At 41.3% G+C, this 26,067-nt stretch overlaps 1 protein-coding gene across 1 annotated transcript; it reads left to right on the forward strand.

Annotated features, from left to right (window-relative positions):
* The first annotated feature begins 22,405 nt into the window (after positions 1-22,405).
* LOC138267065 (olfactory receptor 1f45-like) lies at positions 22,406-23,341 on the forward strand. The gene has a single exon (XM_069215912.1). The coding sequence runs from the start codon at positions 22,406-22,408 to the stop codon at positions 23,339-23,341; it is 936 nt and encodes a 311-aa protein (XP_069072013.1).
* The last annotated feature ends 2,726 nt before the right edge of the window (positions 23,342-26,067 follow it).

Raw genomic sequence — 26,067 nt, forward strand, 5'->3', positions numbered from 1 at the left:
ATATGGAATTCTAATTCTCTTGTATTACCTCGCTAAGAGAAATATGAGAGATTTGTAGATTATCTTTCAATAAATTGGTACTCAATGTACAGTTTCAAGTGCTGAAGATATAGGATTCCTTGTACCGAATGGTAGGAGTAATCTCAATTCCACCATTTGCACTTGTTGGAGCCTTTTCATTAGACATGCATTAAGGGTTACACATCGTCTATTAGTGCAGTTCTGTCCTAACATTATAGTGGATAATATTGCTTTGGTAAGTTGAAAAAATTGTCTGTTGAGATGTTTTCATTAATTCCTAGATGACTGTAGCATCTTTTGATAATTTTATATACTTGTGACATTGGAGAGATTAGATGATAAGGGCCATGATAAAGTCTAAGGGCCTGATTTAGATATTGGCAGATTCGGATACTTGGTCACAAATGTGGCTGATGTACCATTTGCAGTATTACAAGTACATAGTAGCCCATGGCACTTGTGAAATGTCGGACGGAATATCCGTCATGTTTTGATGAATTATGCCAAAAGCCAAACTCTAAATCAGGCAATAGATTTTTACTGATCATGAAAGTTGATGGTTGGCAAGGAGAAACAATGGTAATGAGGATGCATTGCTGATTTGCATTACTTTTTTATCTAGGTTGAGTGTCAGTTAATTCTTTCTCATCCAAACTTTCATTTGTTTCTTTCTGTCATGCAGTGTTTATGTTTCTTCATTAAGCACAGGGTTTTGCCAATTTTTGATGATGGTTTGTGTTTCATCATTCAGAGTGGTAGAATGAGTATCTTGAACCAGCAAATTAAACAGACAAAAGGATACAGCAAATGATGTACTGGGATGGATCATTAGAGTTCCACATAGTGGACGGGCTGGGAAAGAGGAGAACTACCCAAGATATGGTTCATTTACTGTTGGATAAAAAAGACTGTGTCAAGTTGTTTTGCTCCAACCTTTCAGAGTGTTCTGACTGGGTTGGTGTGGTTGATGAAATTGAATCTGCAGAAAGGGCTAACATGAGCATGGCAGCACCATCCTTGCCAGATTATCGTTTCACATTTTGCTATATTGAGACTATGGCACATTCCTTGCTATTGGATATTATAAGTATCACTTGGGCATCTTCTAGTCAGTTGTTCAGTTCCAGGTTAGTTTGAAGTTGTAAGGGCACCAAACGTGCCACTACTTGAAGTTGAATTGATAAGTTTTACATCAGTCCGTTAGATGTTTTGGTTGGGAGTATTTACTACATTTTATATGAATGGTTGTAACATCTGTAGGAAGAACCCAATGATCCAGGAAGGTGTTGGTGGTAAATGTGGCAGTACAAAGGATGTATGTGATTTGTTTGAAGTTTTGACTAGATCATGGATTCATGGACCTCCAGCATTCTTCAGGTTTGATCCAGTCTTTCTAGTGTCTGATCAGTGAGTGTTCTGTAGCGTAAACGTGCTCCATGGCCAATGTCCTCTATTCAATGTCTGTGATGCACGAACTCTGCTGGGTCTAAGAACATTACTCCCTTAAAATGTGCCATTCAACACATAATGCTGAGTAAATGACTCATTTCCTTCAGCGCTTTGATACTGTACTTACTTTACACTGATGGTTGCCTAAGCTCCTCCAGCATGACTATTTAGGGTTTTGTCCCTTCACTTGTCCACTCTATACTTGGAGGACGAGACAAGTGCGAGAATCTACAACACAAAAAATCGTTTCTAATGTGTTTTTTATTGGAACAGAAAATGTTTGCCTTTTGTTTGTTGAGTAAAACCTGAACTATTACTCTACTGTGTAAATTCTGCAAGGGCCATTCAGTGAAATAAAAAGGTAGTTTTCCATACTCAGTCTATGTTGCGTCGACAACAGGAATTCTAGAAGGTTCCTTTGTTTGATGAAGTCAGCTTGGGCCACTTTGTGTTTTGAGACATTTTGGGACACCTTTTAAAGGATATCCCTTTAAGGCCTGCAAGATTTGTGGGGTCTGCAAAAACAGCTCTCTCTAAAGGATGGTTCTGCCATGTAATTTTAAAATATGTGTACATTTAGGAACATGCCAACCCTCCCGATTCAGGCGGGAGACTGCCCATTTCAAGGCTAGTCTGCACCTCCCGATTTCTGCATGTAAAAACCTGATTCCTCCTCAGGCTTCAGCTGACAGGGCCTGGTCTTGTGTAACTCAGAGTATGCACTACCCGTAATCTGCTCCTGCAGGCCAGTGCACCACACTTGCATCACACTCTCTCTGCCTGCCATAGCACTTTATCTGTGCTCCTGACAGGTAAGGAAAAAAACATACATTTGTGTATCTAATATCTGCTCCTTCAGCACCAGACTTGTAAATCCCATACATAACAGTAGCCAGAATCAGGCCCCCATAGAAGTCAATGGGAAAAATACATTCTCCCAGTTTTTTTCTACAAATCTCCCACTTTTCTCTTCTGAAATTGCAATGTCTGTTTTCAGTGTCTATGTGTTGATAAACACCTTTTGATTAGTTGTACAGTGTAACGTTAAAGCAAAGGGTAATATTACTGGTCATTGTTTCTTGGCATATTCACATCACCTATCCTGAGTCAGCACATCCCCTATGGTGGCGGCATGTGTACATGACGTACTAGGACAAGCCTATATAGCCAGCAGCAAGCATGACGATGGACAAGATAATACTGTTTTTATATCCAACGTTGAACTCGCCCCTTATTTAGTATATGTAAACGCTAAAATTCCACCAATGCTAAATTAAAGGAACAACTGTTACTTTACAATGTACTCTTGTGGGTGTGCTGGCAGACATTATTATGTATGTCACGGAATATTGATATTAAAGAGAGTTGATACTGACCAACCCAATCACCTCATCTATTTCAGCACTCAACGGAAACTGACTGTGGTTTAGTGTGAAAAGGTTTGCTCTGTGATGTAAAAATGACAAGCTCAGTGGCTGTAATTGTTTGTCAGGATGCTTCCAAACCACACTTGTGAGTTGTTAGACCTATCTGCCATAGGGTGGTCTTCCCCTAATGTATTTTCTTTGCATTCATCCTTCCTATTTTTGCTAATCTTGGTTTAGTTGGCCTTGGGACTCTGTGCACTTTGCCACTGCTAGCCAGTGTTCAAGTGCTTGTGCCCTCATCTAAATCTGGTACTATTGGCTTATGCCCAATTGGCACATTTAATTTACTTGCAAGCCACTAGTAAAGTGGTACTGCATGTACCCAAGACCTGTAAATTAAATGCTACAAATGGGCCTGCAGCACCTATTGTGCCACCCATTTAAGTAGCCTTTTCAAACGTGTATCAGGCCTGCCATTGCTGCCTGTATGTGCGGTTTTAAACTGCCAACCCCACTTGGCAAAATAAACCTTTTGGCAGGCCTAAACCTTCCTTTTTAATACATTTAAGTCACCCCTAGGGTAGGCCCTAAACATCCCATAGGGCAGGGAAGTTTTACTTTGTGTATTGCTCCCAGACAGTGAGACAAAGGCCCACATGTGTTGGTAGGATGGGCCATTTCTGGCTTGATGAGGGGACAAGCTGTCACCCATAACAGTTGCACATCACTTAGGCTCTGCATGACCACTCTAGCAAAAGGGTTTGTGACTATTATTTTGTGCCCACAGACAAGCTGGGGCCAGGGCAGGGAGGAAGGGAATGCCTGCCAGCTTGGTGGGGGGCGAGGGTTTGGAAGCCTCTAGAAACATTTCCTACTTCAAAGGGGGCACCAGCTATAAATGTTAGACTTCATACCCCAACTCCTTAGTACGCATCTGGGCCAGTGGAATCCTCAGAAGAAAGACTGCTGTGCTGCTTTGCTGTAAGAAGGACTGACACTCTTCTGCCCTGTTGTACTGCCCTGTTGCCCTTTTGCCTGAGTGGAGTACTGGACCTGCATCTTGAACGCATGACTACCAGAAAACTGAAACAACTAGTTAGCTGTCCTTCTCACTAAAGCCCCAGGGACAGAAGTCTCCAACCACCTTGAACCCTGAACCTGGACTCTGTGTGCTTGAATCCCACCCCACAAGGGATGCCATCTCAATCCTGGACCCTTGGAAGTTGGCCCAAAGGTGCTCTGGCAACTCAATTGTGATGCTAGCAGGATGCATTGCCTCTCAGAAATCCGCATCAAAGCTGCTGTGCATTTTACCACCTCATCAAACTCTGCATCCAAACAGACATGTGATGCATCTCTAATGCAGGACTTTACATTACAGCCTGTAGCATCCTCAGAAACATCGCTGCATGATGCATCCTCGATGTAGGTCTTCCCATAGCGAGCGACTCATTGATGGCATCCTTGACGATGATGCAGAACCTCACATTGCGATCTCACAGCTTCCTGCAACCGTGCACAACACATCTCCCCTCCAGGACCTCGCATTGCCTCACCTGTGTGAATCATACTTGCTGCAGGACCTAACTGGGTCCCTTTACCCAGCCCACACTTCATCATGGTCAGCTTGAACCTGTGACTTTGTCCTGGTCGGGCGTGACCAGATAACCACAGTTGGCTTTGTGCTTTTTGCATGTTTCCAGTTCTAATGACAGGATTTTTTTAATTTTGGTCTTAAATTATTTATTAAATTTTACTCTATTTTTCATAAATTGGTGTGGGATTTCTCTTGTGTTGTTTTTCACTTTATTAATGTTTTGAGTGGTGCATAAATACTTACAATATTGCTCCAAGCTAAGCCTGACCACTTTGTACTGCCAGAAGGTGGAGCACAGGCTAATTTTGGGTTTGCTTGTAATTTCACCCTGCCAAAGATTGTGGTTGCTGCTTGAGTTGGGTTTTACCCCTCTTGATCAGTAGCCAGTTTTCGTAAATGAGAGATTCAAGATTGCTTTTAGGTTGGTTTTATATGATTTCTTTATTGGTTATTTTGTGACACTATGGTTATCACGACAATCATGTTTGAAAAGAAGTCCCTTGGTGATATAGCATGCACACGTCAACAGAGTTGCAGGTGTTTTAAGCCTGTTTCTAGACCACTAGATTCACAAACCATATGCTTGTCATTTTCTCAGGGAGGGCTCTAATCTCTTGCAATTTCAAATCATTTCGAAAACATGATTGTTTCCTTTGCCCTTAACTAAGACCAAATTTTGCCTTCTTCTAACAATTGTGTTGAACACTAAGATACACCGTCATGGTTGTATGTACTGCACTTCATAAATTCCAAAATAAATAAATACAATAAAATAAAATAAAATGTCAGCATTTATGTTCATGACCTACCTCAGCAAAATAGCACTAGACAATAACAATGTTAATGGCTTTTATAGCATACTGGTAGTAACGGTCCAGTAGTACTTTCCATTGAAAAGCCTTTTTTCATTCACTGGCTTACCTACAGTCAAAATTACTAAATAAATTTACAAAAAACTTGGCAAGAATGAAGAATTGTACTAAAAAATAATACTTTTGTTGATGTGGTGTAAATCGAGCAGTGGTTTTTGAGATATAGGTGTTGGAAAAAGGAGATGGGTGGACCAAAACGGTTAACACTTTTGTTTAACAGCTGAAGAGCTATGGGCCTCATTATGAGTGTGGTGGTCCTCGGACCTGTTGATGGTCAAACTGCCGCACTCCAGGCGGTCTGACTGCCCAATTACAGCTTGGGTGGGCAGACCAGCCTAAAGACCCCTGTCACTGCACCAGAATCTGTGATCCTGGCGGGATCGGGCTAGTAACCATCCATGGTGGGGCTGAACTCAGTGCCGTCTGGCTGATTACAACCCCACTTTCCAACAGCCTTTTCTTGGCAGGGACCCCGCCGTGGAAAAGGCTGGCAGAAAGCCAATACCGGGGGACTGCAGACAGTGTGCATTCTGAGGGTGCTGGAGTGCTAGGATATTGGCCTCGCCGAGGCCAATATCCTAGCATCGTTCCCACTGGTCAGCCCGGTGGTAAAGCATATTACAATGTTCCCGCCAATCAGCTTGGCAGGAACATTGTAATACACTCGGAGGGGGGGAGGACATCATCGCCACAGCGGTGGCGTTCTTTCCGTGAATTTGGCAGTCCTGTGGTGGGACCGCCAAAGTCATAATGAGCTCCTATGTGTTAATATGCTTATGTCTTTTGTGCTATTTGATGAATATGCAAGAAATTTGACAAATATTTAGGGCTTGATTTACATATTGGCGAACAGGTTAGAGCGTCACAATGGTGATGGATATCCCATCCGCCAAAATCTAAATCCCCTTATGTCCTATGGGATTTATATTTTGGTGAACGGGATATCCGTCACCGTTGTGATGGAGTAACCCATCTGTTTATATCTAAATCAGGCCCTTAGTATCTTAAGATTAGTATTGTTTTTTTCATGCAGATCTATGAGGTAGCAGCTGTAAAAGAAGGCAATTAAGTGTTCATTTGCTAATGCGTCTGCCACTGTGTGATGAATCTGTAAAGAAAACTAACTGGCAGAAGATTGAAAGGATTCGTTTTTGACTAGTGTGTCAAACTTAGTGCCAATCCATTGGTGACCAAAGATCAAAGAAGGTCAATAAAAAAATTATTTGTTTATGACCTTAATGTTGTTTGATGAATCTGCTTTAAATGTGGCAGGCAGTTAGCAAGATACACCCAGTGAAGGTATGACATGCTTCATGACAATACACTTGTGGGAAGGGGTCAGCATTAAAAATAGTGACAAATAATTTAGATTTACTAAGAACTTTGGCACTGTTTAATGAAACTACACAACATTTGGCAGACAACATGTTTGACCTTGCCTCAGTAGGTTTAATTATGTGCAGGTTCATCTATGAAGTAGCCCTAGTCAAAGAGGGGAAGTGTTCATTTGCTAATAATATTGGCACTATATGACAAATCAGCAAAACTGCTGGCTGCATTTGGAAGCGAAAAAAGGAGTGTCAACATTTTTTGATTTACTAATCACATTGGCATGACTTACAAAGGTAAACTTACATTTTTTGTAAGTTTACTGTTTTTTTTATATTAACAAACTACAGAACTATTTTTATATGTGCAGGGTTTCTGCCGTGTGATATTACCATTAGTAAAATTAAACTTGTAGCTTGTGAATACTAAAAAGTAGTATGCAGGTCAATTGGTGGTGGAATTCCTAGGGTGGAGGTAAAATAAATGTTTGTTTGCTTATACATTTTGCATTGTCTGATGAATTCAAATAAAATTTAGCAGACGTTTATCAGATTTAGCTTTCTGATGGTTATATCACAATTTGAACGGATCCATAGGGAGTAAAGATAATTGGAGGGTTCATTCACTAATTACTTTGGCAGTGTTTGATAATTGTGCATGAAATTTGGTTGCCAGCAAAATAAACCAAGTGTAGGAAGAGGCAGGCCCAGTGACCACCCTCAGTTGCTAATAGCCAAACTGGTTAGGATGCTGAGCCTGGAGAAGGCCATGCACAGCACAGAATTAGAGGCAGGAATTTTTTCTTTTTTTTAAAACAAGAAATGACTTGGGCACTTAGCCTGGTCGATGGCCATGCACAGCACAGAATGGGTTAATGGCAGGTGAATGTGGTACATCATTAAAAAAACACGTGAAATGATCTAAAAAAATGCAGATAAGGTTAGTTATGTCTTGGTGACCAAAAAACTGAAAAAGTCTGAAATTAGTCGTTAATAGGGTGAAACGCACAATGTACATCATGAATAATGCCTCTACCATGCTCAAAACACCCTTTAGCCAAAGGTTATCTATGAAGAGTGAAACATAGTGGACCCATGAGTTATTGGTGTGCATTGTGCACTGCACACCATAACTGGGGGATTTCAGGGCTTTTTCATATTTGTGTTCGCTGAACCACAACTAACCTTTAATTGCATATTTTCTGTGACTTTTTTCAGTATGCCCTTGCTTCCACATTTTAGCCATTTTGTAGAAGCATGAGGAGATGTTAGAGATACCCTGCTAATGAACCTCTATTGATCAATTGCTCATCAGGGAAAGGTAGAATTTTCCCTCATAGAATTCAGACTTGAGATATGCAGTTTCTTCTTAGATATAAACCACAGATATAAACCAAAGTTATTAAGGGCCTCATTATGAAGCTGGTGGGCCGACCAACGGACCGCCAGTCCCATGGAGATGAGACTGCCATGGAGCTGGCAGTTTTCCCCCGGGCCCATTACAAGGTTTCCACTGGGCTAACTGGTGGAAAACTCAGGTTTCTGCCAGTCAGCCCAATGGAAACTGTGTGGCAGCATTAACCTCAGCTCCTAATGGAGTTGAGACCAATGCCCTCGCACAGAGGCCCTCGGAATACACATTTTCTGCTGTAGCAGACAGTGTGTATTCAGAGGGTGCTGGGCAGGGCTTCCCTTGTGGCCCCAAGCCTCTGTTTCCACCAGCCTTTCCATGGCTGAGTCCTCACCATGGTAAGGCTGGCAGAAAGAGGAGTCGTGATCAGCAAGGGGGGAGGAGGGTGTTGAGTTCAGCACTGCTGTGGCTGCCCACAAGTCTGACCCCCGCCAGCCTGTCGCTAACCTCGTTCCCAGTGGTGATGACAGTCCCCTGGCAGCCCACCTCCAGGGTCATAATGTGGAGGTCAGACCGCCTGGAGTGCAGCAGTCCAAGCATCACCACAGGCTGGCGGTCACAAGACTGCCAGAATCGTAATGAGGGCCTTCGTCACTAAGATGTTGACCGTAGACAAACATGAGGCTCATTTAAAGACTAGTAGGAGGTCAAGTAGATCATCTGGTCTACAGAGGCTACTGTGATCGGGTAGACCTGTGGCTGTTGAGCTGCTAGGGTTTCACATAGTTGAGCGCTGAGGCTTGAACATCGAAAATCCGGTGTTACCTTACTAGATTCAGAAAAGGATTATTACTGGATTATGTTTAATAGCAGTTTTTATGTAACAGATCAATAAAGATCACTTTTGCCTAAAACACAAGAAGTGCGTGTGACTGCTGTGTGTGTGATCTACCTGCCAGTAATTTTGCTTTCTGAGTTAGGTGCTGTTATGATCTGCAGATCATGAGCTTGTAACCTGGCTAGTCCAAATTAGTATTCCATCCTTCCAAGGGTGGAAAACTGACAACCATTACACTGGAAATTGCTAACAACTATTATTTTCTGCGCACATAAACAGCAATAGTAATTATTATTATTAATAGTATTAATAATAACTGGAAGCATAAACACCCGAAAGAAAGGTAGCATTTGTAAGTCAGGAAATTCAGACACAAACAAGGTAATTAAATCTTTTGTCACCTTTCCAATTTCCATTCTCTGCTAGCACCCTAAGGGCAGTGCTTTTAGACAAGGGAATAATGTCATCAGGAATGAAATATGGTCTCCCTGAATGCAGATGATTTACTTTTATACTACATGGCCAAAGGAAATATTCCCAGTTACACTAAAGGACATTGAAAAGCTTAGGGCCTCATTATGAGTCTGGCAGTCCAAGGATCGCCAGACTCTTGGTGGTGGTCAGACCACCCCACTCTAGTCGGTCCAACTGCCACATTACAACCCTGGCGGTCCGACCACCAGGGGACCGCTGTCTCCGCCAGGATCATGATTCCCGACGGGCTGATGTACGTCTGACTCATGCTCAGCCATGGAGGTGCTGAGTTCAGCACCACCTTGCTGAGCACGAGTCCCCTTCCCGCCAGCCTTTCGATGGCAGTTCACTGCAATGGAAAGGCAGGTGGAAAGGCTGTGCAGGGGGCTACAAGGGGGTCCCTTCACTGCCTATGCCTGTGGCATGAGCAGTGCAGTACAGGGGCCCCCATGCCCAGCACCCATGGAATGAGCACTGTCTGCTTTGCAGAGAGTGTGTATTCCGAGGGTGCTTGTGCTACGATATTGGCCTTGGCTCCCTTAAGGGGGGTTGAGGCAGCCAGGTTGACGCCCACCGCATCCCTGCGAGTTTGGCGGTCGGCTCGTCCAACCACAAAATTCATAATAAGCCCCTTAATGTTTGTCTTGATTTTCCATACTGAAACAACAACTGCCTCTTCCTGATTGGTAGGTAGTGGAATGATGAGTAGTATGGGTCCCTGTGCTGCCAAGGAGTATTTTGGGGAAGGGAGAAGAAGTAAAATAAATAGTCCCTAACTATACCTTGCATGATTATTATCAGTCCAATAATTTCTGGATGAGACAACCTGAAACAGGAAGCAAGGCTAGACTGAGCCTCAGCTCTGTCAGACAGCTATCCCCACCTTCGTGAGGCACATTTCCTGGCTTCACCCATTTTCATTGGACAAAGCAAAACCTTTACCGGCTCCTGCTTTCATCATCATTCTGAATCTCATGCCAGAGAGAGGTGTAAGTAAGAGCCTTGCTCTCTGTCTGCCCTAAATCCATCACAAATATTTAAAATAAGAAGATACTTTATATCATTATTATCCAGTAAGCTTTGATAGAGAAAATAATTAAGTCTAAAATAAATGCACCCTCTTAAACTAAAGAACTGTTGAATAAAAAGAGGGGTAAACATATGTGTACAAAACATTGATTCTCTATTAATCCTTAAGTACCATATCAGGCCATAAAAGGCTTTAATACTAGGGGTCGGTGGTGAACTCCACTCTGCATGCAGAGTTTGCAGAACTTTTCCCACTTCATGCTCCGCTTAGAGCACGGGGTTCCAAAAACTCTACGTAGTGGAGCAGAGTTTTTTCCTCATTTGCACTCACCAACGTTATATTGGCGAGCTAGGAAAATCTTACTCCAGACCATCCCCCCTCTGAGATTTCTCAACGTGGACGGTCATACCGCTCACATTGAGAAACCCGTTTGGATTGAGGATGCTGCTGCATGAGAAGAAAATCTACTCGAGTGGCAGAAAAGAAGCAGTGCCCGCCTGCACTGTGAGTGGTGCTGTTCACACTGATTTTACACCCTCTGCTAAAAATCAGCACGAGCAGCACGACCTAATGCACTGTGCCACTTGCGGAACTTCGCGTAGTGCAGCAAAATGTTTTGGTCACTTCACGGAGTTCCATATAGTGGAACTCCCCAAACTCCATCCAGGACTATTTAATGTAGCAGTATAGCCCGCTACTGCCGAGGTCTATAGAAGTTAGTAAAGGCTCACTCCTTCGGTATAGACCCAAGCCGCAGGCAAAGGCCTATTATGAGGGAGAGGGCCTTTAACAATCGATATTGCCTGAGGAATAAGGGCTATAAAGCTATTAGAACATTCCACCCACTGAAGGTAGAAAGCTCTAAATAAAAAAGGGAGAAACATCAAGAAAAACATGGCTTATGTCAGTCATTACAGGCCTCGAGCCACTCCATTGTCTTCAATGGAGCTCTCAACATTCCAATGTTGTAATCATCTCTACAAAAGCCAGCTGCTGTAGAAACTAAATCAAATTCTCAAACAGAAATCCAAAACACCTAGTCCAACCCACAGAAACACTGCTATGCCCACATCAAAGGATATACCTACTGATCCATTAAGTGGTTGGTGTTCATAGAAAGCACAGAGAGCAACCCTGACCAATAGAAGGGGACTTGGGAGAAAATGTGGATAAAAATGGCAAAATGGTTGCATTCTACAACACATTTTTCATTATATATTCAATTGTATTAGTTTTTAGAGCATATAAATTATGATCGCACAGTGCACCAGGATACATATATATATATATTTTAGGCAAAACAGAAAAAAGAGTAACGGTTCATTCAGTTGTACAACATTAAATATATTACCAAACATAAAACAATTCAAAAAACACATTTACAAAAAAAATACTAAATATTTAACAAGAAGTAAAATTAGAAACAAATACCATTACATTATTAACAATTATTATTCTCATTATTCATATTCTTCTTATTATTATTATTATGATTATTTTGACATTTATGAAGTGCACTGTCACCTAAAAGGTATTCTGGCACTAAAGCAATCAACCTGAAATCAAAACGCTGTCAAAAAGGCCACGTTTTTAAAGACCTCCTAAACTGTAGAAGATCAGTTGAAAACCTAAGAGAGGTTGCAAGTCAGCTCCAGAGCTGGGCAGCCATCACTGAGAAGGCAAGTCCTTCCTGTCCAGTCTTCTTGAAATTGGGAGTACAAACCAAATTAGCTGACGAGGAGCAGAAGGATCTCCACTGAGCACATTTTCAGAAGGCATTGTGGAAGTGGATAGGACTGCAGCCCTAAAGATCTTTAAAGACAATGCAGAGAACCTTAAAGGCAATTCTTTGCCTATTGGGAAGCCAATGAAGCTCCTTCAGTGCGTCCGATGCGGATGACCTATGCTGCCTATTTAGAGCCAGTTTGGCTGCAGCATCCTGTACACTGTGTAGATTTTGCAGCAAAACGCCCAGAGCTCATGAAGGAAAGCACTGCAATAATCTGGCCTACTCAGTATCCCACTACGCGCGACCAGGGTTCTAGCCAATACTGGTAGCAGAAGGAGACGTTTTTGTAAACAACATAAAAGAAAAAAACAGAGCCCAGCTGATATCATGAGATAACCGTAGAAGGATAACTTACTATGAAAAGTCACCCCCAAACTATGGACCAAGTCCGAAGGGGATGGTTCTTCCTGGGTAGATAAAGGCCAAAATTGGCTGGAAGGGTAACAGGGATTTTGTTAGCAGGACAGCACAGGACTTCTGTTTTGTCTTCATTAAATTTCAGTGAATTGGCCTTTAGCCAAGGAGTGATGTCCTTCATGCAGTTGTGGAAGGTTATAATCCCTGTCTGGTGGTCACTGTTCAGTGCCAGAATTAGCTTGGTGTCAACAGCGTAGCAAACTAGATGGATATTGTAAGCTTTGATAAGGGTCACCAAAGGCCTCATGTAAAGGTTAAACAGAATGGGGAAGTCTTAATAAGGGTCACCAAAGGCCTCATGTAAAGGTGAAACAGAATGAGGCAGAGGGCCGACCCCTGAAGAACACTATACTTGACATCCTTATGTGGTAAGGAGGTAGGGCAATGGCCTGGCATTCCTCTGACAAGTAGGAATAAATCCAGCTCAGGGCAGTGCCCTTTATCCCAGGCTAGGCAAGTTTTTCCAAGAGAATATTGTGATTTACTGTGTCAAAGGTGGCAGATAAATCTAACAAAATCAAAATCACTGATCTGCCGCCATCAGCTAGCATCTGAATCTCATCCATGGCCATAAGAATGGCTGCTTCCATTCCATACTGGGTCTAAAACCAAACAGTTTCTTTTCCAACTGAGAATGGAGTTCTAAATAAGGGGTACACCAATCTACGATCAAGGCGATCGGGATGGCACACGATATTTAAAAAAATATTATACTATACCTGCGCCAGTTTTTAGAACGGTAGAGAAATTGTAGGATTTCAGAGGGGTTACATATATTATTCAAACTCCAGCCTGTGCACCAATAGGAAAAGTGTTCAACTTCGATGAGGTTACATTTACTATTCCCACTCCAGTCTGTGCAATGCTGAACTTTGGAGGGGTTACATTTACTATTCTCACTCGAGTCTAAGCAATAGTAGGGAAAGTGTTGAACTTCAGAAGGATAAGAATTACTTTCCCACTCTAATCTATGCAAAAGTAGGGAAAGCGTTGGACTTCTGAGAGCTTAAATTTACTATTCCCACTCCAGTCTGAGCAACAGTAGGGAAAGCTCTGGACTTTGGAGGGGTAATATTTACTATTCCCAATCCAGTCTGTACAACAGTAGGAAATTCGTTGGACTTCAGAGGGATAAGATTTACTTTTCCCACTCCAGTCTTAGCAACAGTAGGTAAACTACTTCATTTCAAACACATTACATACTTGAATAACCCTACTAATTTAGAAAACATATAGAAATCTAGATATAAACATTTTTACTTAACATAAAATATATATGAAAATAAAAATAAATGAAAAAATAGTTATCCAATAAGCAAAGTTCATAAAATATATAATCATTAATTTTCAAGGGAAAAATAATGCTTATTTAATTATAACTTAATTAACTTTCCACCCTATACCCCTACAAACCTAGCAAACCACACATAAAATATAAGGAAAATAAAAAAGTATAACCCAAATTACATAATTGATAAACACAGAATTATTTTAAGAATGATTAGTTAATTATTACTTAATTAACTTCTTACTCAACGACGCTACAAACCCAGCAGCCCACACTTAAAATATAACTAAAATATTTAATTATGACAGAGATTAAATAAATATTATTCATTAAACATTTAATTAATAAATAATAATTATGTTCTTAATTATTATTTAATTAACTTCCTACCATATACTCCTATAAACCTAGCAACCCGCAAGCAAAATATTACTAAAAAAATCAACATCACATAATGTGCATAATTAATAATCAATTCAATAATTAATAATACATCATTAATTGTTAATGAATTATTGCTTAATTAACTTTCCACATTATACCCCGTCTAAGCCAGCAGTCTGCACCTAAGATATAACTAAAATATATGGTTATTACACAATTGACATAAATATTAATCAATTAAATATTAATTAATTATAAATTAATTGTTAATTAATTATTGCCTAATTATCTTCCTAGGTTATACCCCTTCAAACCTACCAAGCCACAGCTATCATATAAGTATAATAAATTAGTATTATCTAATATGCATAATGAATACCCATAGCATGTTTAAAATGTTAATTAATTATTTAATAATTAATGTTTACTTAATTGAATTCCAACCCTATCCCTCATTTATAAAGCAACCTGCTACAACACTATAAATTACTATTACTAATTAAACAAAAAAATTTAAAAGACTTTACAAACTATAATTTTAAAAACATGTATAATAATTATGCAAACAATACTCACACATAAAATTAATTCACATACTAAAACACATTAAATAATTAGAAAATTAAATTTTTTGCAACTACAGTATTGAAAATGATATTTTCTTAACGATAATATTTACCTGAAAAAAAACAATAAACTTGGCAATGATAATATTTCTGCATCACAATATTTTTGCATTACAATATTTTTATTCAATATTTCTGTCTCCCCATATGTACAACTGCAATATTTTGTGCAAATACCCCATCCTTCCCAGATAATTTATTTTTGTTGTCTAATGCTACTTCATGCAATACTACCACATTCTTGTCACAGACAATGTAGGTGCATGTATGGAAAGTGCATCAAATTAATATGTATAAATGTAACTAAGGTTTGATTGTAATACATCTATCTCTGATATGATAGGTTTCAGCAGTGGAGTCAGAATATTTTTATAAAATGTAAAAGAGCATAAAGTGCAGACACTTTGAATTTGTGCAGTCAGTATCTAGATCCTCAGCAAATATCACCTCCAACAACACAACCATATTGTGCTGCTTTTTCACAAAAGTGATTGCTTTGCAAATGTATATATCCTACTTCTTGAATTAAATGATTAGCTTGTTGTATGTATCAGTATTTGTCCATGATTACCAGAGAGCATCCCTTATCTTCTTATTTAATCAACAAATGTTTTCATTACTTAATTTAAAATTCTGAACAGCTCTCTTCAAGTGCAATGTAAACTAATGACAAACCACAACAACCTCAAGCAGAAGAGTCCCAGGTGGCATAATGAAGCTTCTGGTCAGTTACAAGACCCTGTCATGGGTCTGATACTGTGCTGGCCAAAATAGCGACAACACATGTGGCCCGCAAAGTCAGTGTGTACCGTGTGCGGTAGTACAGAGGGTGGCAAAGACTGTGCCCGAAGTATTACAGTTATCTACTTTTGGAACAATCCCAAAAGGCAAGCACATAGTTAGTATACTATGTTTATCCTGAGATCCAGTATGTGGAAAGACTGCTTCCAGTGTATTTATTTTTTGAGCTAAACAAAATGGAATTTCCTCCCCTTTGGCAGGTACTTTACCCATAACCGAACGTACAGTCACAGGGGTTAATGTCTGGCATGACTGCATGTGGTAGCGCTAAAGCAGCACGTGCTGAGTTAGTGTTTAATGTCTGCATTACGAACTGTACTAACATTCAGTAGTTAGCTGTAAGCTCAACGTACAAATAGCAAACCTCAGCTACTGCCAACGTGGCTGCATTAGGATGCGGTGCATGTGTGACCAATAGGGTACCAGGTAGGATCATCATTGCTCAGAGGACCTAACCTAATGTGTAGTATTGTATATGGAAGGACTCCATCGAGCCAGTTATTATGGTCTTGAAAAGATAGAGGAATCTCTAACTATAAATATGCTCTGTATTGTGCATGTATGTTTGCAGGTGTGTAGTGATGAAATATATGGATTTTTACATCAACTCCTGGAAAGGTGACCCAAGAATAAAATATTTCTGTTCTGTAGGCTGCATGAGCCTCAACTACACATGTTACAGGACCCCCCTGGGCTGTGAGGCCATTTGTTGGCAAATGAGCAGTGAGGGGAGGTTGCATGTTTACTGCAATTGCTACCCTCTGCGGGTTCGCCATGGTGGCTATACCTGTTCAGAGATAAGGACACAAAATGGAGATATCCTTTTAAGGTTCAAACCTGAAGAACCTACAGCATTGGATAGGTACTACCTACCTAGCCGAGGAAGAAATCCTCAGTACCACGGACGTCACCACATATAGTATTGAGGTACCTTTAGCACGTGGTGAAACAGAGATACTTAGGAGGATCAGAAAATCAGTGCCTGACCAAATGATGGTGGCACCATGTCATGTGGGCTCTCATTATCCTAATGAGACTGCTGGGATTGGGCGGCAGTATCACCTGAATTGTGGGGAACTGAGTCCAATCCCACACCATATGACAACTGTCAGCCTAATCCAACTAACAGCGCCTCATCTTTGCCCAAAGCATGGATGAATTGTGGCAACTGGGCTCATGACAAGAATGACTTCTCATGGAAATAGTGGTGGATCAGATCTCATCCTTTTCTATCAGTTATGTTAGTCTCACACAGACAAAGATAAACAGAGGCAGAAAATGGTTCAATAAGGTTTATTGAATAAGCTGTGTCTTAGATAAAATGGCATGAATTGCAATAATTAGAATAATGAAACATGCTAGAAGCAAAATGGTGTTGGGAAAAGTGAAATACAGGAAAAGTCCCACCATACTGCCACTATGCGTGTAATATATACAGTTCCTACCTAAGCTACGTTAGAGAACAGCATGATGAGCCCTGTAGGAAAGTACCATCTTGCCTGGCATGTTACCCCCATATTTCACTGTATATATGTTGTTTTAGTTGTATGTGTCACTGGGACCCTGCCAGCCAGGGCCCCAGTGCTCATAAGTGTGCCCTGTATGTGTTCCCTGTGTGATGACTAACTGTCTCACTGAGGCTCTGCTAACCAGAACCTCAGTGGTTATGCTCTCTCATTTCTTTCCAAATTGTCACTAACAGGCTAGTGACCAATTTCACCTATTCACATTGGCATACTGGAACACCCTTATAATTCCCTAGTATATGGTACTGAGGTACCCAGGGTGTTGGGGTTCCAGGAGATCCCTATGGGCTGCAGCATTTCTTTTGCCACCCATAGGGAGCTCTGACAATTCTTACACAGGCCTGCCACTGCAGCCTGAGTGAAATAACGTCCACGTTATTTCACAGCCATTTACCACTGTACTTAAGTAACTTATAAGTGTCTTATATGTCTAACCTTTACCTGGTAAAGGTTGGGTGCTAAGTTACTTAGTGTGTGGGCACCCTGGCATTAGCCAAGGTGCCCCCACATTGTTCAGGGCAAATTCCCCGGACTTTGTGAGTGCGGGGGCCCCATTACACACGTGCACTATACATAGGTCACTACCTACGTATAGCGTCACAATGGTAACTCCGAACATGGCCATGTAACATGTCTAAGATCATGGAATTGTTCTGGCATTGGGGAGACAATTCCATGATCCCCCGAGTCTCTAGCACAGACCCGGGTACTGCCAAACTACCTTTCCCGGGGTTTCACTGCAGCTGCTGCTGCTGCCAACCCCTCAGACAGGTTTCTGCCCTCCTGGGGTCCAGCCAGGCTTGGCCTGGGAAGGCAGAACAAAGGGCTTCCTCAGAGAGAGGGTGTTACACCCTCTCCCTTTGGAAAAAGGTGTCAGGGCTGGGGAGGAGTAGCCTCCCCCAGCCTCTGAAAATGCTTTGATGGGCACAGATGGTGCCCATCTCTGCATAAGCCAGTCTACACCGGTTCAGGGATCCCCCAGCCCTGCTCTGGCACGAAACTGGACAAAGGAAAGGGGAGTGACCACTCCCCTGACCTGCACCTCCCCTGGGAGGTGCCCAGAGCTCCTCCAGTGTGCTCCAAACCACTGCCATCTTGGAAACAGAGGTGCTGCTGGCACACTGGACTGCTCTGAGTGGCCAGGGCCAGCAGGTGACGTCAGAGAGTCCTTCTGATAGGCTCTTACCTGTGTTGCTAGCCTATCCTCCTTCCTAAGTAGCCAAACCTCCTTTTCTGGCTATTTAGGGTCTCTGCTTTGGGGAATTCTTTAGATAACGAATGCAAGAGCTCATCAGAGTTCCTCTGCATCTCTCTCTTCACCTTCTGCCAAGGAATCGACCGCTGACTGCTCTGGACGCCTGCAAAACCGCAACAAAGTAGCAAAGACGACTACTGCAACCTTGTATCGCTGATCCAGCTGCCTTCTCGACTGCTTTCCTGGTGGTGCATGCTGTGGGGGTAGTCTGCCTCCTCTCTGCACTAGAAGCTCCGAAGAAATCTCCCGTGGGTCGACGGAATCTTCCCCCTGCAACCACAGGCACCAAAAGACTGCATCACTGGTCCTCTGGGTCCCCTCTCAGCACGACGAACTTGGTCCCTGGGACTCAGCAACTCTGTCCAAGTGACTCCCATAGTCCAGTGACTCTTCAGTCCAAGTTTGGTGGAGGTAAGTCCTTGCCTCACCACGCTAGACTGCATTGCTGGGTACCACGTGATTTGCAGCTGCTCCGCCTCCTGTGCACTCTTCCAGGATTTCCTTTGTGCACAACCAAGCCTGGGTCCCCGACACTCTAACCTGCAGTGCACGACCTCCTGAGTTGTCCTCCGGCGTCGTGGGACCTTCTTTTGTGACTTTGGGTGAGCTCCAGTTCACTCTTCTTCGTAGTGCCTGTTCCGGCACTTCTGCGGGTGCTGCCTGCTTTTGTGAGGGCTCCTTGTCTTGCTGGGCGCCCCCTCTGTCTCCTCACGCAATTGTCGACATTCTGGTCCCTCCTGGGCCACAGCAGCATCCAAAAACCCTAACCGCGGCCCTTGCAGCTAGCAAGGCTTGTTTGTGGTCTTTCTGCGTGGAAACACCTCTGCAAGCTTCTTCACGACGTGGGACATCCATCCTCCAAAGGGGAAGCTCCTAGTCCTCTTTGTTCTTGCAGAATCCACAGCTTCTACCATCCGGTGGCAGCTTCTTTGCACCCTCAGCTGGCATTTCCTGGGCATCTGCCCACTCACGACTTGAGTGTGACTCTTGGACTTGGTCCCCTTGTTCGACAGGTACTCTCGTGTGAAAATCCATCGTTGTTGCATTGCTGGTGTTGGTCTTCCTTGCAGAATTCCCCTATCACGACTTCTGTGCTCTCTGGGGAACTTAGGTGCACTTTACACCTACTTTTCAGGGTCTTGGGGTGAGCTATTTTTCTAACCCTCACTGTTTTCTTACAGTCCCAGCGACCCTCTACAAGCTTACATAGTTTTGGGGTCCATTCGTGGCTCGCATTCCACTTTTGGAGTATATGGTTTGTGTTGCCCCTATTCCTATGTGCTCTCATTGCAATCTATTCTGACAGTACATTGCTTGCATTGCTTTCTATTGCTATTACTGCATATTTTTGGTATTGTGTACATATATCTTGTGTATATTTGCTATCCTCATACTGAGGGTACTCATGAGATACTTTTGGCATATTGTCATAAAAATAAAGTACCTTTATTTTTAGTATATCTGTGTATTGTGTTTTCTTATGATATTGTGCATATGACATCAGTGCTATAGTGGGAGCTTTGCATGTCTCCTAGTTCAGCCTAAGCTGCTCTGCTAAGCTACCTTTTCTATCAGCCAAAGCTGCTAGACACCTCTGCACTAATAAGGGATACCTGGACCTGGTGCAGAGTTTAAGTACCCCTTGGTACTCACTACAAACCAGGCCAGCCTTCTACAAGCCCTAATCCACTCTACAGGACCCCCGGGAAGACATCATCCCCCATACCTTAGCAAGGAAGCCTGTTGTCGACAGAGACACCATCCCCATGTAGGCCCGGGGAACCAGTAGTCTCAGCAAGCAGCTGCAGCAAAGTCAATCAGCATTCGGTCGGGGTCATCTGGCTGGAATCTCCCTTTAACGTGCAGTGGACAGAGAAGTGTTTTTATAATAAAACAACTGAGGTTCTGAGAAAATGTCCCCGCTTAAGGATGTGTATGTTTCTGTAAACCTTAGAGACGAAGTGTACCACTTTGCTGGCAACCCTATCTCGCTGCAGCCTTAAGGAAAGCACAAAGTGAAAAGAATGTCTTGCTAAGAAACTCAATGCTTTCATAGGTGAAAGAAAAATTTGATAAAAAAAATAAAACAGCACCCCCACCAATGCATGTCATAATAAAAATATATTGTCAATGGAAACAGTATTCGCCGACCTGTTCAGTTCTTGGATGACATCATGAAAACATGTGTGTGTATTGTGATATGTGGAAATGAAGGGCATGCAATGCAATATTTCCACATATCTATAGGCCTTTTTCAACTAACATTCTCAAGCATCATACATACAAACATCAGCAAAAGAAAGTTAAGCACATCCAAAATATATTTAAAATTCACTTTGAAATAGTGTTGGAGAAGTACAGGTGAACCAAAAAAGGATATATGGCAAGCAGTGTGCTGGATCTTTACAAAAATATCAGTGTTAAAAAACAAACATTGATTGTGGGATGCTGAACTCTGAGTGGTGGGAGAGCTGAAAGTAATGGCCTGAAAAAAGAACTCTTTCTGAATCCACCATTCAAAAATAAACATGCTTTCACAAAATCATATGTAAAATAAAAGTAATTCCCATACAGCACAGAACATATTTATGGTTTAGTGGCAAGGGTTCCTGGAGGTTTTGGTCTACATAGTCAGCTCACACACTGAAGGTCATCACATCCTCCTATGCAGGCAAGGACACAGGCAAAGCATGTGCTGCACATTCCTCTGAATGAGAGAGATACATGGGGAGAGGGGCAAAGAAGGCTGTAATAAAGACAATGGGTTGTGAAGGCTTAGATGTAGACATGGAAGCAGCACATGATGACCCAAGGCAAGATAATTCTTTCAACTTGGGACTCTGTCAGCGCAGTCAACCACTTCACCACTTGGTTAGGCTGCCACTGCGCCTTGATATGGGTCAGCAAAGTGTTTTAGGAGTTACTGCTCTCCAGACAGTGTCTGGCTCTAGTCATTAAATACTGGATCCAGAAAGGGGGTGGCTTAGAAATAGGGTATCTGGTGATAGATGACTACCTTCAAGTGCTAATGTTCTATTGGAGGGGTGAAGCTTGGGGAAAGGTGACTGAAGTGAAACATGCCTGCAAGTTAATGGGAGGTCTGCTTTTTCAACACCACAGGTTCTTCCTGGCCTAAAGAATCACTGTCCTCTGAGCATGCTTTTTAATCTATTGATGGTTTCTCTAAAAATGTGCTCATTATGGCATGCTGTAGAACAGCAGGGTTTTTGAATTCTGAGGTGGGTGCCACGTTCAATACAGGGTAATGTACTAACAAAGTAGGCCTTAATGGTGAACACAGGTCAAAGCTCAATAATGAGGTGCAAAGCTCTTATTTTATCTATTGCTATTACTGCATATTTTTCCTTGAGTCCTTGGGGAAGGCTAAGCATTGAAAAAAACTTATATGGTTGTCCAAGTCTTGTTTGGTGGTATGGATGTTAAGCAGCCATACTTCTGGGTTGTCTCAATTGCTTCCTAAAAATGTTTTAGCGGTGTTGGTGGCTATTATTTTATGACAGTAGTGCAGAATGCTATGACCATGTACTTACCAGTTTCCATTTCCATCACTCCTTGTGAGATATTCAACATCTCACTAGGTTTAATTGAAAACCCGACAGGATGGAATACTTGACATGTTTTGCCTTTCAAATCAGGATATGTTGTATGCTTAAAAGCAGACTCTGTTCTTAACTCTATCTGGATATCTATTAGATAAGATCAACCACCTTTACAGATTTTGCTCTTCTGTTTAGAGTTTGCCAATTCTGTTCCAAACCAATTGCCAACTGCTTTTTGTGACAGGTCTCTCTTTGGTTAAGTATGTTGGGTTAAGTCTGATTTAGCAAACAGGAACAATTCAGACACTGACACTGCAAGATTGACAGTAGGGTATTCCAACTGTGATTTTTAGATGTTAACAAGTGGGATGGTAAGCTGGTGTTGTGCTACCAAAAACACTGTTTTCCTGCTTTTAGATCTTCACTAACGTGATGAAAGGAAACCAGAGCTCTACTACAGAATTCCTCCTCTTGGGCTTCTCCAGTCACCCAGAGCAGCAGTTCCTTCTTTTCTTTGTCTTCCTTACTATGTACACAATCATCCTTCTGGGAAATCTGACAATCATCTTCATCATCAGGATGGACTCTCGACTTCACACACCAATGTACTTCTTTCTGAGCCTCCTGGCCTGTGTGGACATCTGTTTTACATCCACTACAATGCCTAAGCTCTTGGTGGACCAGTTGTCACAGAAGAAGGCAATTTCTTTTGTTGTTTGCATCACACAGTTGTTTTTTTTTCATTCATTTGGTAATATGGACAGTTTCATGCTGGGAATAATGGGTTTTGATCGATACATGGCAATAGGTCATCCTTTACATTATAAGTGTGTTATGAGAAAGAAGTTCTGTGTATGTCTAGTGCTACTTGCCTTGGTAGTTGCCACTCTTCATTCATTAATGTACTGTTTCTTGGTCTCCAGGTTACACTTTTGTGGCTCCTATGAGATCCACCACTACTTTTGTGATATTCCACCTCTCCTGAAGCTATCTTGTTCAGGCACCACTGCTATCGATCTTCTACTATTAACCGAGGGATCTGTAATTGTGGTAACACCACTTCTTTGCATTTTAATCTCATATTGTAGAATCACACTAGTCATACTGAAAATCAAGTCATCCGATGGAAGGAAAAAGGCCTTTTCCACCTGTTTCTCACATCTCACCTCCACAGTCCTCTTTTACGGGCCTGGACTTTTTACATACATTAGCCCATCCTCAGTATACTCCTTTGATAAGGATATAGGAATAAGTCTCATGTATAGCATGGTGACTTCTATGCTGAATCCATTTGTGTACAGTATTAGAAATAATGATGTAAAAGAGGCATTTAGGAAGGCGAGAGATTCAACTCCTTGTCACCAATAAATCTTACTTTACAAAAAAAGACATATCAACAGGATCATGTCTGTGTGAATATGTCATCCCATATATACATATATATAAAAACTTTAAAAAGATTTTGTTTCCCTGCTGATATCACTTACTAATCAACCTTATAAAAGCGTATACCTGCCTTATTTCAATGGGAGGTTATTTACAACAATTTCTATCAAGAAAACTAACGTAATTTATCAGTTATGCTCAGGTGGCAAAGTCTGAATCCTAATTATAATTCCTAATCAAGATTGTTCTTTGAGAGCAATTTTTTATCTAGGTGAATGACATGGATGCACAAGGAGCTCAGCAAAAATCCGATAAGAACTCTATGAACAAAGAGATAAACCCTCTGATGGAGAAGGGGTTCTTAAATCTTAATCTGCGGGTATAGTCATTGTACAAACCCCACCGCTATTCATATGGACCTTTGTTAGTCAATGTGAAGAGGAACTTAGGAACTACAACAGTGAAACCATTAGGCTTAAAAGGAAATGACAAGTAGAATAAAATAATTAACAAAATATGTATTAACCAATTTTCATTAAAGCAATGACATTAATCCATTAAGAATTCTAATTTAAGTATGATTAGTTTAAGGTTTAAATGGTTCAACAGTTTATATTTCAGAATAAGGTAGAATAGAACTTCAGCAAGAATTACATAAAGAGTAAAGGATATCCAGAAACTGTGTTTCACACAGGAAATCCCTAATCTAAATTAGCTGGTATAGTTCGGGAAAAAGGGCATTTAGTTAGGCAAATAAGATAAGGTCTCAGCTTCAGAAAACCAAATAAAGGATTCTGAATGAGAGTCCAGGAATAGGGAGAGAATAGGAATGCTTAGGCATAAAGCTTTTGCACTGAAGCTGTAGAGATCAGAGGGGGTGCTAAGGGTCTTCTTAATTCGAAGACAGCAGGCATTTCCCTCTTAACTAGTGTCAGGAAAACACACTATTATTAGTCGACACAAACATTAATTGCAACATTTCAGATTGTTGCTCCTCCTCGTCTCAGGAATCAATCAGTATTCTCAAGACTCTGGGAGCAGGTGTACGCCCCACTTTCTCATGTGTATACAATGGTCCACGCATGGTTATGTTCTTGAATTATTACATTGGATAGACTGTCGGCGACAGTCAGCTCTTTCCATGTGTTGTTCTTTCATCCTGGCATCTTCTCCTCCTTCCGATGAGAACCTCACTATCAGCTGTCTAATACCTAACAATAAACACAAGGCATCTGGAAAACAGAGCATTTACGATGGAAAAACACATAACATACAAAGGAGTATGAAATGTGCAGGACTTTCAGCCTTTTATATGTAAAAGTTGACATTCAAGATGACAGTAAAAAAGTGGCTTGCTTTAATTATTTAACATGTTAACTTGGGTGTTGCTCATAATAACTAAATAAAGTCCTCTACCACAAACTATATGAATAATATGCACACATTATTTAGCAATGGAAATCTAATTCAACTTAGAAATGTTTTGATTCTGCAAATGAAAACATTTTGCCCTGCCAATCTCCCCATCAGATGGGTGGAATAACTATCACATCAAACACAAATGAATCCCCAAGGAATACCTTTTTATGCTGCCGAGTGCATCATCTTACGAGAGTTCTGCAACTCCTTAATTTCGTTGTAAGTTTTACACTTTTTCTCCTCCATTCTGTTGCCTCCCTGCTTCTTGCTTGTAAATACCCAACTTCCAAGCAAATAAACAAATTAAGCAATAGTCAAAATCACAATTGGCCTTAATATAGCACCTACAATTCTACTATCAATGCTTCCAAACCAGCTACAGAAACCCCCCTTTCCTAAAGGACCTAAATACACTAGTTGCTTCTAAATCTTCTAATTTGGGTTTCAAATCAGAAATGTTCTTTGCAAAACTCTCTACCTCTTTGCTGTTGTCTGGAATAAATGCACAACAATTCTGCATTTTGAACATCTTACAGAATCCACCTTTCTCTGCTAACACAATATCTAAAGCTAACCGATCTTGCAACACCATAAACCACTAATTTTGCATCTACTGCTGGCAAAGCATCAGGTGTACTAGTTGCTAATTTATTCCCTACTGAAGAAAGCTTTATGATCTTCTCATCATTTAAGATTACTCCTACTTCAGAAATAATGGCCCCAAAATATCTCCCACTAAATGAAAGTCATCATTAGTACTACGCCTGGATGTATGAGGTAATTTTTTCTCAAAAGCCTCTAAACTATTTACATGATACATTTTTGGGAACACTGAAGCTTATTAGCAGGTACCTCCCAGTCAGCGGGTAGTTGAAAATAAGTGTCCTGCCCCCATACAACATATACTCCAGGAATAACAGAATCCTTTCCAGTAAGATTCTGAACTGGCTCTCCAAACATTTCAAACATGTGCTCACATCCACAGAATCTTAGTGTTGAGTTTGAATGCGTATCCTTCTTATGTGAATGCACAATCAATTTTCCTTTCGATTATCTAATTTCAATCTAGGATACACCCTCTTTTCTTTGCATTCATTGTCCTCCTTTTTCCATACGTTCTTTAAAACATCTTCCCTTTCTGTTGCTTTATGAAATACGTGAAGTCTTCTTTCTTCTAAAGTATGAATTAATTTATTTTCTAATGGACTCATGGAACATGTCAAATTATTTTTATATGTCTCACCAGTGTCTTTTGTACTGAGAAACTTAAAGAAATACCAAGCTGTCTC

This window comes from Pleurodeles waltl, chromosome 12, assembly GCF_031143425.1.
Source record: "Pleurodeles waltl isolate 20211129_DDA chromosome 12, aPleWal1.hap1.20221129, whole genome shotgun sequence".
In the NCBI taxonomy this organism is placed as follows: domain Eukaryota; kingdom Metazoa; phylum Chordata; class Amphibia; order Caudata; family Salamandridae; genus Pleurodeles; species Pleurodeles waltl.

Bases quoted from the DNA above. Each gene is read 5' to 3' on its own strand.
- LOC138267065 (XM_069215912.1), top strand. From the start codon at position 22,406: ATGAAAGGAAACCAGAGCTCTACTACAGAATTCCTCCTCTTGGGCTTC.